This window comes from Pogona vitticeps, chromosome 1 (genome assembly GCF_051106095.1).
Source record: "Pogona vitticeps strain Pit_001003342236 chromosome 1, PviZW2.1, whole genome shotgun sequence".
Lineage (NCBI taxonomy): Eukaryota > Metazoa > Chordata > Lepidosauria > Squamata > Agamidae > Pogona > Pogona vitticeps.
Window position 1 is genome coordinate 282,291,919 of NC_135783.1, and position 13,177 is coordinate 282,305,095.

Genomic DNA, 13,177 nt, shown 5'->3' on the forward strand with positions numbered 1-13,177 from the left:
AGCTATAATAGTATGGGATGGTGTACCATGGGCTGTCAGTGGAACACATGAAATTGGGTAGACGTTGTTGCATGAATGGAACCTGGGTTTTGCCTCAGTCTGGTTTTGATGAATTCCCACCACATTTGCCTGCAGTGTTCCCATGAGTCTCAGAAGCAGCTCTTAGAGGGCTGCAGTGGGGAGGCAGGAAAGTCTCCTTTTGCGAGCTTCCTTCCACTCACTTTTTTGGGCATCCAGCCCATTGTATGCTTGTGTAGCAGCTTTTACATAAATAGTTTAATCCACAAATTTAGAGTGGGGTTTTTTTTTGGGGGGGGGTATTCAAATCTAATTTTATCTCCTAAAGAGCATCCTTAAAGTAGAATAAAGAAAGGTAGAAAAAATTGTGTAGTGATTGGTACTGGAACAATGGGGTAAACTATAGGAAAGGAATTACAAAACAATAAATACTTCCTGGTAGTACATGATTTCTGGCAGTGGCTACATCATTCAAAGATACTGAAGCTGAAGACTTCCTATGTTGAGCAGGTTGGACTAGGTGATATGAGTTGCTCTGTAACAATGTCTGATCTGTTTTAGCCAGGAAGAGTCACAGCTAGTACAAAAGCATTCCTGGCCACATTCTGCTTAGACATGCAGGCATAAAGCTTGTTCTGGGAGAGTTCACAAAGTTGCAGATTCGATCTGTTCAAGAGAAGTACAATCACATCCAACGCAGAACAGATTCTCAGCTGTGATTCAGATTTCTCATTGATCCATACATTTATATCTTGTCTTATATCTTGCAGGGAAAGGCATCCATACCATCATTGCACCCAGTTTTGAAAGAACAGATGCTATTTTTTAAAAAAAAATCTGGTTGAGTATTGACGCATGTTTGCACATATATCAACCTCAGACAGATTTCTGTGTAGATCTTTTATTGTATTTTCAGGGAATATTCAGTTACTCAGTGAATATTATATTTCTGATTATGTGGATGGGATACCCAATGTAGTGTAGTGGACAGAGTGATAAACTATATTTGACTCAAGAGGCTTGGGTTTGAATCCTCTCTTAACCATGGAAGCTCATTACTGTTGAGGAACTAGTGAAGGAAGTCCTTGAATATCACACTTACTTTGAGTTGCTATAAATTGGTTCCAGTCTGACAGCACATAACAACAATAATCATGTGCATCTCTTGATCCATAGAAGAAGAAGAAGAAGAGAGAGAAAAATCTTCCCCATGTTCTCTTAATTTCTGTAAAGAATATCTAGGACTTCCATTTCATTTCATTTCACTGATTTTATCTAAACAGAGATGCAGTTATTTTATGTAGTCTTAATGCAGGAAATAGTGCAAACAAAGGAGCCATTTCATTTGACTGATATAGAGAGAAATTGAATATGAACTGTATTGAATAAAACCTAAACTTTTTATTTATTTATCAGTAATACTGTTCATGTGACCGGGTTTTTTAAAAACAGAGCCAGGGCAGGCTATCATGCAGAATAAAAAGTGACTTTAGAATACTGATAATGTTGATAGAGCAGTAATTCTTGTGATGGCATTGTCTACCTCAGCCTCTTTACCTCACAGTGTTTTGTGGTGGAAGAAAGGTAACAAAAAGGAAATTACTTGTGCTAAATTTATGCTAGCTTTCAGGCCATCTTTTTATTTTAAGAAGGAAGAAAAGTTATATTTCTTGTCTCTGCTCTTAATTCAGGTGTTACAGTATTAGATGTTGAATATTTAAAATTTTATTTTAACTGGATTATTTTTAAAACATCTTAAATAATTGGATACTTTTTCTTGGAAGCTGCTTGGGAAAGACCACAGCCCTCAACATGATGAATAAATTTATTACATAAATAACATAAAACTCTTTTTAAGGTGCTGAGCATATAGTTTCATTGTACCTGCAATTATCCTTTTAAATTTGAAATGCCTGTAAACAGCAGTACACAGTGTGTATAAATGTTGTATAGTAAAGCATATGAAATAATACTATGTGTGCCCTACCTCTATTTCTACTTCCTGCTATAGAACAGACCAATATAATATGTGTATCTACAGGTCTATGAACTCAGATGAAGCTATTGGAACTTTCTTTAAGTGTCTGTAGAAATGGCATTGCTCAAGTATTTGTGTGTGGCTTTGCCGCATTTTAAAGAAAACCCACTACTTAGGTAATTATTACTTTCCTTCTTCGGAAATAATGGAAAATATCTTGAAGCAGTATTTTGAATACCCAGTTTTTAAAATTCCAATCTTAGGTTGTTTAGTTTCAAAACATTCCATTTTCTCTTTGGTATCAACCAGCATCTACAGAAGCAAAACAATTTATTTTGCTTCTATTTGTGCTGGATATTTATTATCAAATTGATCTGAGAGCAATATGATGGTAATAGCACATTATATTTTCTGTGTGTATTTTTTCCTGATCACCTTCTTAGGATGGGTGATATGTGATAAGACTGTTATGCTGAATTTTGATGTGTTTTTAAGATGGTAAGCCATAGGACATCAGTCTGTAAACTCCGTCCACTGAATGCAACTGTTCATTAATCTTATGATGCACACATTCACAGAATAGAGGCATCATCTCTCCTTCACAGTTCAATTGATTTCTTCATACTCCCAGTTTCTGGGGTGGTTTTTTGTTTTTGTTTTTTTGTCTGACTGCTTTGGGCCTCAATTGAGGCAATAACATATCTAATGGAGTTTTTGATTTTGAACATCTTCCCTCATGCCACATGGCAAGATGCTCTAATTTGTTCTATTTATATTCTGCTTTTCTACAAATTGACACTCAAGGCAGCTTACTGTCTAATTCCAATGTGTATAGCTTCAACACAAATTCTAGGATACACAGCATTAACAAGGAATACTGATGGCATAAAAGCAAACAAATATAAAGATATCAGGTCAGAGTTCAGGAAAAAAAAGACTGACATTAATTAAAAATGTGGCAGAATAAAAAGGTCACTGATTCTCTGACTATAAAAGCCTGGGGTGTAAGTCTGATATTGATGGAGAACTCCACTGAAATGTGATCAGACCAGGCTTCAAGACTTTGAAAGTCAGAACCCAGAATTTCAGCTGTGCAAACTGATTGGTAACAATCAACTACCATGAGGCATTAGCTAGGCCATGCAATTTTGTATGATATCTGCAGCCTCTTAAACTCTCTAAGCAGGATACCTCAGAGAATGCATTATATTAATTACAGTGACACATGTGGAAGGGTTGCTTGATGATAGCCAAGTTATGTTCTCCTGGTACCAAGTACAGCTGATGGGATTCTTGCCTTCCTTCCTTCACATTTTTAGGAAGATAGTACAAATTCTCCTGAGTTGCTAACTGGAGTTGTCAGAGAACTGCAGTGCTGTCCAGAACAAAGGCTTGTCCCTAGTTTATTCCAAACTTCTGTCAGTGCCCTTAAATCTCTCTTAAATCTGGTGGCTGGCTACCACCTGTCAAACTTGTGACAGCCTTTGTATGCTTTGAATCAAATGTTGATTTATTGGTTGAAGTGGAAACGCAGATTGTTGCTAAATTTCCAGCTTCAACTTTGTCATTGGAGAAGGCAAATTTCTCCATTTGTTCATAGTAGGCACTTCAAGCTTTTCCTGCAGAGTGAGGGACTTTTCCAAGCAGCATTCAGTGTGGTGGGAGGAGCTGCACATGGAAGAGAAAACTAGCAGTCCTCTGATGCATCTGAATATATGCCAGAACCACTTGCTCTATATATGTGTGGGATCAGTATTAAGAAAATATTACAGTTTGAATTCAGTGCTGAGTGCTGTGTCACAATTAACTGTCTTAGCTTTACTGATGAAAGACATGAATAGTGAAGCAGTAAAATTGGCTTCCCCCCCATGCATATATTTCTAATTGAAATCGATTTTTTCCCCTCAGCCTTTTGGATTTTGGGACTAAAACAAGCGCAGTGTGTCAACAAGTTGGTATTTAAATAATAGAATAGAATAGTAAAGTTGGAAGGGGCATATAAGGCCATCAAGCCCAACTCCATGCTCGATGAAGGAATACAAATTAAAGAATATCTGCCAGATGGTTGTCTAGGTCTCTCTTGAATGCCTCCAATGTTGGAATACTCACCACCTCTTGAGGTAATTGGCTCCATTATTTTACTACTCTAACAGTTAGGATGTCTTTCCTGGTATTCAACCAAAATATGGCTTCCTGTAACTTGAGCCCATTGTTGCACATCCTTCACTCTGGGATGATCGAGAACAGCTCCTGTCCCTCCTCTGTATGACAGCCCTTCAAGTATTTGAAAAATTGGTACCGCATCTCCCCTCAGTCTTCTTTTATCAAGGCTAAACATGCCCAGTTTTTTTCAGTCTTTCCTCATAGGGCTTGGTTTCCAACCCCCTGATCATCCTTGTTGCCCTCCTCTGAACTTGTTCCAATTTGTTAGCATCCTTCTTGAAGTGTGGTGTCCAGAATTCAACACAATATCAAGGTGGGGTCTAACCAGTGCTGAGTAGATGGGAACTAGCATCTCACAGGATTTGGAAACTATCTGTCTGTTAGATAAAGGTTCCCCTTGACATTTACTCCAGTTGTGTCCAACTCTAGGGCGTAGTGCTAATCCCCGTTTTCAAACCATAGAGCCATCATTTGTCCGAAGATAATTTCTGTGGTCACGTGGCCAGCACAACTAGACCCGGAACGCCATTACCTTCCCACTGAGGTGGTACCTATTTATCTACTCGCATTTTTACATTTTACATGCTTTTGAACTGCTAGGTTGGCAGGAGCTGGGACAAGTGACGGGAGCTCTGTCGCGTGGATTCAGTCTTACAACTGCTGGTTATCTGACCTTGCAGCACAGAGGCTTCTGCGGTTTAACCCACAGCGCCACCACGTCCCACTGATCCGTCTGTTAATACAGCCTAAAATAGCATTTGCCTTTTTGGTAGCCGCATCACACTGTTGGTTCATTTTCATCTTGTGATCTATGATAATTCCAAGATCCTTCTCACTCATTTTGCTGAGCCAGGTATCCCCCATCTTGTAAGAGTGTGTTTCTTTTTCAGAGATGCACATTCTGTTGTTTTCTGCCCAGTGCTCTAGCCTATCAAGATCATTTTGAATTTTGTTTTTGTATTCCAGCATATTAGCTATTCCACCCAAATTTGTATCATCCACAGATCTGACAAGAATTTCCTGCTTGCCTTCTATGATTCAGCAACAGTAGTGATATTACTGAAAGAACCCTCATGCTCTAATTTCAAAATGTTAGATTCTGGACTTCAGCAAGTTTACATTTTTTTTTACATCTAGCTTTAGGATAGATGCTGTTAACATGGATGTGATGGTGTGAGGGTTTGCTCCTTCCTTTTTTATATTTGTATCACACACACACATTAAGTGAGAACTGGGACAAAATAAGCATGTCCTTATGATTGCAGGTAAAATGTCACATCCTTTGTTTTATGTACAGTGGTGCCTCGCTTAACGGGCACCCCGTTTAACGACGAAATCGCATAGCGATAAAGATTTTGCAATCGCAAAAGCGATCACATTGCGATGTTTTAAATGGGCAAAAATTGCTTTGCAATGATCGGTACCCTGTTTCGCTTACCGATTATCGCAAAGCGATGATTTTTTAACAGCTGATCGGCGGTTCCAAAATGGCCGCTGGGTAAAAAAATGGCCGCCCACTGTTTTCTGGGACGGATTCCTCGCTTACCGGGCAGCAAAAATGGCCACCGTATGGAGGATTTTCATTTAATGGTGAGTCTGAAGCCCATAGGAACGCATTGAAGGGGTTTCAATGCATTTCTGTGGGCTTTTTTAAATCGCATAGTGACGAAATCGCTTTGCAGCGATTTTTGCTGCACTGATTATCGTCGCTATGCGAGGCACCACTGTATCTGCAAGGTGAAAGTTGGCATCTAACAGGAATAGATATGCTAATAATTCAGTAGCAGCCCAGAAACCAAGTGCATCCATCAATCCTTCGGGCTGCCTGCAGCTGTAAAATTTCTGCAGCCGTGGTGCACATTCCCTTTTTGTGATAAAGTAGGTATACATGGATTCTAGCTAATAAGATAGGTCTATTTTTAGTCTTGTGTGGCAAATCTTTTGTTATTATTAACTTTGTCCTGCTTAAGGCAAACATTTCCCCATATGTGAATGCCTCTGTTGCTACAATTCCAAAGGGGTTTCCTTTGACTCAGTAATTGGTTGCACCATTATTCTTTTAGCAGCTGTGTCTCCTTCTGTTTCTTTCTTCCAGCAAATGCCAGATGTGAATGTGACCTGGGATGGTGAGGGCCCCCGGCAGCTGCAATCTATAGACATCTCTATTGCTGTGGCAACAGACCGAGGTCTCATTACACCAATCATAAAAAATGCCGCAGCCAAGGGAGTTCAGGAAATTGCTGCTTTGGCAAAGGTACGGCTCCACATGTGATATTTCAGAGCGTACAGTAGTGCTTGGATGTACACCCAAATGTGTGAAGCCCCTCGGAAAAAACACAGTTGCTTTTAGAAGTGCTTTCAAAGTGATTTAACGCTGCGTCTCTGTTGGACATGAAACAATTTCACAGGAATTCCTGATGGTTGCTCTTCACATGGAAAGCATTCACTGATTTTAAGTAATATTAAAGTCAACAGATGCATTTTGTTTCACTCTTATGCGTAATAAAATCCCTAAGAGAATGTTAATATATTGTACCATTGTAAAAATTCAATTGGTTTCCTGTTAAAGGAGGCCAAAAATATATACTGGATACAGGAGTCTAGGGACCAGCTAGTAAGCTCACTGGAATAGGAAGGTTCTTAATTTCTTATTCACTGTGCTGTGTGAGGTTCACTAAAACTAAAAGGAAAATAGGGACTTTTTTGAGAAAAAATAAAAACATCAATAAATAATAACAAACATAGAAAGCCAACAGAAATGAAGTCCATATACTTCTGGCTTTCAACATACAAAAAACCAAATACATGTGTTATTTTGGTCCCTGATAAGTGACAGAAGAAACCTTGTACACTGGATATCTTCTATTAAGCACCAGAGTGACTTTTGGGTTGATAAATTCTGAATTAGAAATGAATAGGTATGGATGTGTTTTGTTTTGTTATGCATTCTAATTTCATTTTATTGTTTATGTTAAATAATCTTTAAATACTTATAAAGTTTTCTATTAATGACATGAATGGGGAACGTGCATACCTAAGACCCTGGATATACTCTATAATTACATCAGTACTATTGTTTTGTCCTTAAATTGTTTTCTAGTTAAATTTAACATCTGTTTGTTTGTTTTTTTGATTGATTGATTGATTTTTATCCCACCCATCTAGACCAAGGGTCTACTCTTGTTTGAGTAACTGTTGATATGTGTCATACTTACTCATGAAGAATCTTGTTAGTTCATAATTACCAGTTATAAAAAATTATTGAAACAAGATCTGAGCTAAACCAGCATCATAGATTGGCTACTTCTGTATGTGTATAAAAACTAATGACCTATCTTATTTTTAACTCTAATGTACAGCAGGAGGTAGGCATTATAGTACACTGCATTAATTTCTGAGTATGTACTAGGCCAGTGTTTTTTTCTTCATTAGGATAATGGATGGATTGCAGAAATCTGATACTTCCATCTACAACAATAATCTTTGCTTTCAATATCTTTAGCAAACTTCCAATCCCATCTTAATACCCTGGAACATCCTTTACCATCAGAGAAATTTCTAAAATAAAAGATGCATTACCCATATTGTGGGCATATTTGTCAAATTAATATTTTTGTTTATAACATAGGCATCATCCCTCCCAGTAGTGCCATGACCTAAATGTGTTGACTGGTTTAGATAAGAAAATATGAAGGGGTAGTCAATATTACTGTCCCCATGTGAGAACAAATGGTATCAGGCCTGCCAAAGTGGAATATGATACTATGAAGTATATAGATCAGCATGAATTTAGTTTATCATGTGAGCATGTCAGAGATGAAATGAATATTCATGAGTTTTGATGTTGATCTACTTCATCACTTCTTATTTTGACAATATTTCATTACAAAGCAGTAGGCTGTAGAAGAATTGTGCCATGTCTGGGAACCACAACTTTCCAGTATGGAAGTTCACAGAGGGCTCCTTAAGGGCCATGTACAACAGCCTTGTATCCTCAGCTGAATGTACAGTATATTACAGAAGTGAGTACGCCCCCTCAAATTTCAGAAGTATTTTAGTACAGTGGTGCCCCGCTTGACAACGATAATCCGTTCCAGGAAAATCGCTGTTAAGCAAAATCGTCGTCAAGCAGGAAAAAAAACCATTGGAATGCATTGAAAACTGGTTAATGCGTTCCAATGGGGAACGTCATCGTCCAGCGAATATCGCCCATAGAGAACAGCCAATCAGCTGTTTAAAATCGCTGTCTTCCAAAGCAGGGGTCCAGAAAACAGCCCTTTTGCGAAGGGAAGCCAGCCATTTTGCAAAGGGAAGCCATTTTGCGGAGCCAGAAAAAACTGTTTTGCGAACAAACGGTTCGCGAATCAGGGACCTAATCAATGTAATGTGAAAAAACCCCATAGAAACCATCATTTTGCGATTGCAATAGTGATTTGAAAAAACTCATCGGTAAGCGATTTCTACTTCAGGTGGGGCCGTCGTCAAGCGGGGCACCACTGTATATCTTTTCATTGAAGAAATGACACTTGGCTACAAAGTAATGCAGTGAGTATACAGCTTGTATAACAGTTCAAAATCCTACAAAGTAAGCTTCAGCAGTATGGGGACTGAGAACTCCCAGAAGTACAAGGTGGGTTTCGAGGGGGCAGAGGAACTAGAGACCAAATTGCTAACATGCGCTAGATTAGGGAGAAAGCCAGAGAGTTCCAGAAAAACATCTACTTCTGCCTCATTGACTACACAGAAGCCTCTGACTGTGTGGACCACAGCAAACTATAGCAAGTTCTTAAAGACATGGGAGCCCCTGACCACCTTATCTGTCTCCTGAGAAATCTATATGTGGGACAGGAAGCAACAGTGAGAACTGGATATGGAACAACTGATTGGTTCAAAATTGGGAAAGGAGTACAACAAGGCTGTATATTGTCCCCTGGCTTATTTAACTTATATGCAGAATACATCATGTGGAAGGCTGGACTGGAGGAATCCCAAGCGGGAATTAAGATTGCGGGAAGAAATATCAACAACCTCTGATATGCAGATGATACCACTCTGATGGCAGAAAGTGAGGAGGAATTAAAGAACCTTGTAATGAGGGTGAAAGGAGAATGCAAAAAACGGCCTGAAACTCAACATCAAAAAAACTAAGATCATGGCCACTGGTCCCATCACCTCCTGGGAAATAGAAGGGGAAGATATGGAAGCAGTGACAGATTTTACTTTCTTGGGCTCCATGATCACTGCAGATGGAGACAGCAGCCATGAAATTAAAAGACGCCTGCTTCTTGGGAGTAAAGCGATGACAAACCTTGACAGCATCTTAAAAAGCAGAGACATCACCTTGCCAACAAAAGTCCGAATAGTCAAAGCTATGGTTTTTCCTGTCATGATATATGGAAGTGAGAGCTGGACCATAAAGAAAGCAGACTGCTGAAGAATTGATGCCTTTGAATTGTGGTTCTGGAGGAGGCTCTTGAGAGTCCCCTGGACTGCATGGAGAACAAACCTATCAATTCTAAAGGAAATCAACCCTGAGTGCTCACTGGAAGGACAGATCCTGAAGCTGAGGCTCCAGCACTTTGGCCATCTCATGAGAAGAGAAGACTCCTTGGAAAAGACCTTGATGTTAGGAAAGTGTGACGGCAAGAGGAGAACGGGACGACCGAGGATGAGATGGCTGGACAGTGTCTGCAAAGCAACCAACATGAATTTGACACAACTCTGGGAGGCAGTGGAAGACAGGAGGGCCTGGCCTGCTCTGGTCCATGAAGAGTTGGACATGACTAAACGACTAAACGAAATGGGGCATCCTGAAATGGAAGGTGGAGGTGTGCAAGGTCTCTGACATCCACCAGCTCTGTGATGTTGTCGTGGAGGAGTGGAAGAGGACTCCAGTGGCAGCCTGTGAAGCTCTGGTGAACTCTATGCTCAAGAGGGTTAAGGCAGTGCTGGAAAATAATGGTGGGCACACAAAATATTGACCCTTTGTGCCTAATTTGGACATTGTCAGGGGTGTAGTCACTTTTGTTGCCAGCGGTTTAGACAGTAATGGCTGTGTGTTGCGTTCTTTTGAGGGGACAGCACCTTTACACTGTTATACAAGCTGTATACTCACTGCTTTACATTGTAGCCAAGGGTCATTTCTTCAGTGTTGTCACATGAAAAGATATAATAAAATATTTATGAAATGTGAGGGGGTGTACTTCTGTGAGGGGGTGTACTTCATTATATCTGTGATATAATGTAGTATAGTAATACTCTGCTTAACACAGCCCCGCTCAGCACTATTTCATTATCATGCATTTTTTTTGCCATTCTCTCAAGAGTAAGCTGTCATTCTTTGGTTGAGGCAAATTACCCTCCTCTTTCCCCTTTCCTCTCCCTTCCTCTGCAAAATCTTTAACAGAACAGGCAACCTCTGAGGGGCTGAAAACCCTTGTTTCCCACCCACCCCATTTTTAGTGGGCTGCACCACAGCCTCTCAGTTGTTCATGTCTTCCAGAAATCTTGGGAGAACCATTTACCATTTAAAAGCAACATATGCACCTTGACTAGTCAGAAATATAAAGTGGCAGGCTGGTCACTTCCAGTTTATAAAAAAAGGCTAACTCTGGATTAAATGAGGCCTGAGGGGAAAATTACATTTTAAATGACATATTTCATTCCTTTGTAGATTTTACAGTGAAATTGGAGGGTGGAGTCCTCAGAGACTGAGAGATGGGCCCCCTGGAATATCTTAAAATGCAGTTGGGTGATAACAGCACAGCAGTGGTACCAGACCACAAAATTCTGGACAGCCTCTTTCAGGTTGGCCATGTATATGTGAAATAATATGTGGAATCATGGAACCCTGAGCCACCTCACAGGTCAAGGTGTTGAGCAGGAGTCCCCCAGCACCACGAGTGACACTGCACAAGGGAAAATGTCAGAAGCTCCTTTTTTCATCAGTTCACCATTTCTCAGTCTAAACACAAAGCAATTGTCAGTTTTTCAAGAGGTGTGAATGGTAACGGGCAGAAGGAGAGTATAAGAGACCATCTTGACTTCTGCCATTGGTGTTGTCAGCGTTCAGGCTGCCCTTTGCTTTGTAAAGCTTGTCATCCTTTTTCTTGCTGGCAACATGGGTATGATATTTGCAGCAATATTGGGCCATTTCCTGGCTATTTGTCCATGTCTTGAACTGATGTTTTTTTCACCACTGTAAAACCATGCACTCAGGGACTCATGATTTCTGTGTTGTAATATATGGGCACAAATGGGGCTTATTTCTGGACAATGGTTTGGGGATGACCCTACATAAAAATCATGTGGATTCATGGTAGGTAAAGGTAAAGGTTCCCCTTGACAATTTTTGTCCAGTCGTGTCCGACTCTAGGGGGCGGCGCTCATCCCGCTCTTCAAGCCATAGAGCCAGCGTTTGTCCGAAGACAATCTTTCCGTGGTCACATGGCCAGTGTGATTTAGACACGGAACGCTGTTTACCTTCCCACCGAGATGGTACCTATTTATCTACTCGCATTTGCATGCTTTCGAACCGCTAGGTTGGCGGGAGCTGGGACAGGCGACGGGTGCTCATTCCGTCGCGTGGATTCGAACTTACGACTGCTGGTCTTCTGACCCTGCAGCACAGGCTTCTGCGGTTTAGCCCATAGCGCCACCACGTCCCCTGTGGATTCATGAGGATCCTTGTTTTTCCACCACTGCAAAGCTGGGGAACCATGATTCTTCATCGTGGTCTTCTGTGAATGCACACAAAGGGTTAATACCAGCGCCAGCGTTGGGCCTCTCGGAACATTCTCTAGCTGCAAGAGAAAAGTAACAATGTTTAGGACTACCCCTACTGCGCATGCCCAGCCTAACCGTCCCTCAGTTCCATTTTTCCGCCTAGCGGTTTGGAGCCTCTCGTCTTAGCTGCGTTCTATTTGCGACCTGATATTATTCCTTGGATTTTTTGACCTCGCTTAGCTCACGGACTACCCTAGCGCTTTCTCCCTTCAACTAGATGACTCGGTTTATTTTCTTCTACTGGCCTTACTCGGACTGCTTACGGACTGCCTTGCCTTCTCCCTTAAACTAGTCGACATCGGTTTTTTCCCGCCCTATGTCCCCTTCCGGGCCATTCAGCAGGTGTGTGGTGTGCGATCGCAAAATTCCCCACCAGGACGGCCACGATACTTGTCTGTATTGTTTGGGGGAATCGCACAACTCCAAAACTTGCCCACACTGCAAAGCTTTCACTAAAGCCGTTCTTAAGGCTCGCCAGCAGCGCCTTAAACTCCATCTGTGGGAGTCAACGTTGTCTTCCACGGCGCCCTCGGAGGGAGAAATGGCTTCCACTTCTCGAACAGCTCCTGTTCAATCGGTCGTCTCCAAAGTTTCGAAAATGTCGAAAAAATCCGCGTCGTCGAAATCGGCCGCGCCTGCTTTGAATCCCGAGCCCCCGGCTCTTGTTCCACCAAAAGCTAAACCGTCGAAGACATCTAAAGCTAAGGCAGCCGCCCAGCTTAAAATGACATCCATTCGACTTTCTCCGAGCTCGGGCTCGATACCGTCACCGATTCTCGAGGAGTTGTCGAGACGCTTCGAGACCTCCTCTGAGGCACCCGCTCCTCCTCCGGTTCAACGCACTGAAGCTGTGCCACCATCGGGAATGTCTTCCCCGACGCCGAGCCAGTTAGTAGGTGTCACTACTGGTCTCACTTCTGCCCCACATAGCCCTTTTCCTGCGGGCCAGGGGTCGCCTCCTGTGTCGATCTCGTCCGTACACTCGGACTCGAGATCTCCTCGAGACAAGGTGCCTCGTTCACCTGTGCGCTCGAGGTCGAAATCTCCTCGAGGCAAACGTTCCCGCACGGAGAAGCATCGATCCACGAGTCGATCCCCTTCCTCCGGCCGCTCGAGATCGAAGTCTCCTCGACGGAAACGGTCGAAGAAGAGGCATCGGGCTTCCACCCAGTCCGACTCTTCCCATCGTTCGGACTCGAAATCTTCTAAGCGCAAACGCTCTCGGAAGAAGCG

At 41.7% G+C, this 13,177-nt stretch overlaps 1 protein-coding gene and 1 long non-coding RNA gene across 4 annotated transcripts in view; both read left to right on the plus strand.

The window, feature by feature from the left end:
- PDHX (pyruvate dehydrogenase complex component X) overlaps positions 1-13,177 on the plus strand; it is a 76,749-nt gene that overhangs the window by 53,767 nt on the left and 9,805 nt on the right. For 2 of the 3 annotated variants that reach the window (XM_020782818.3, XM_020782816.3), the window contains exon 9: positions 6,255-6,413. In XM_020782818.3, the coding sequence (XP_020638477.3) occupies positions 6,255-6,413 (159 nt within the window). Of the gene's footprint in view, positions 1-788; positions 1,238-6,254; positions 6,414-13,177 lie in introns of those variants that run through there. The other variant, XM_078383438.1, reaches the window with a different exon arrangement.
- Positions 2,038-4,109, plus strand: LOC144585993 (uncharacterized). Its single transcript, XR_013540655.1, has 2 exons — positions 2,038-2,172; positions 3,905-4,109. It is a non-coding gene; the product is annotated as an uncharacterized LOC144585993 (long non-coding RNA).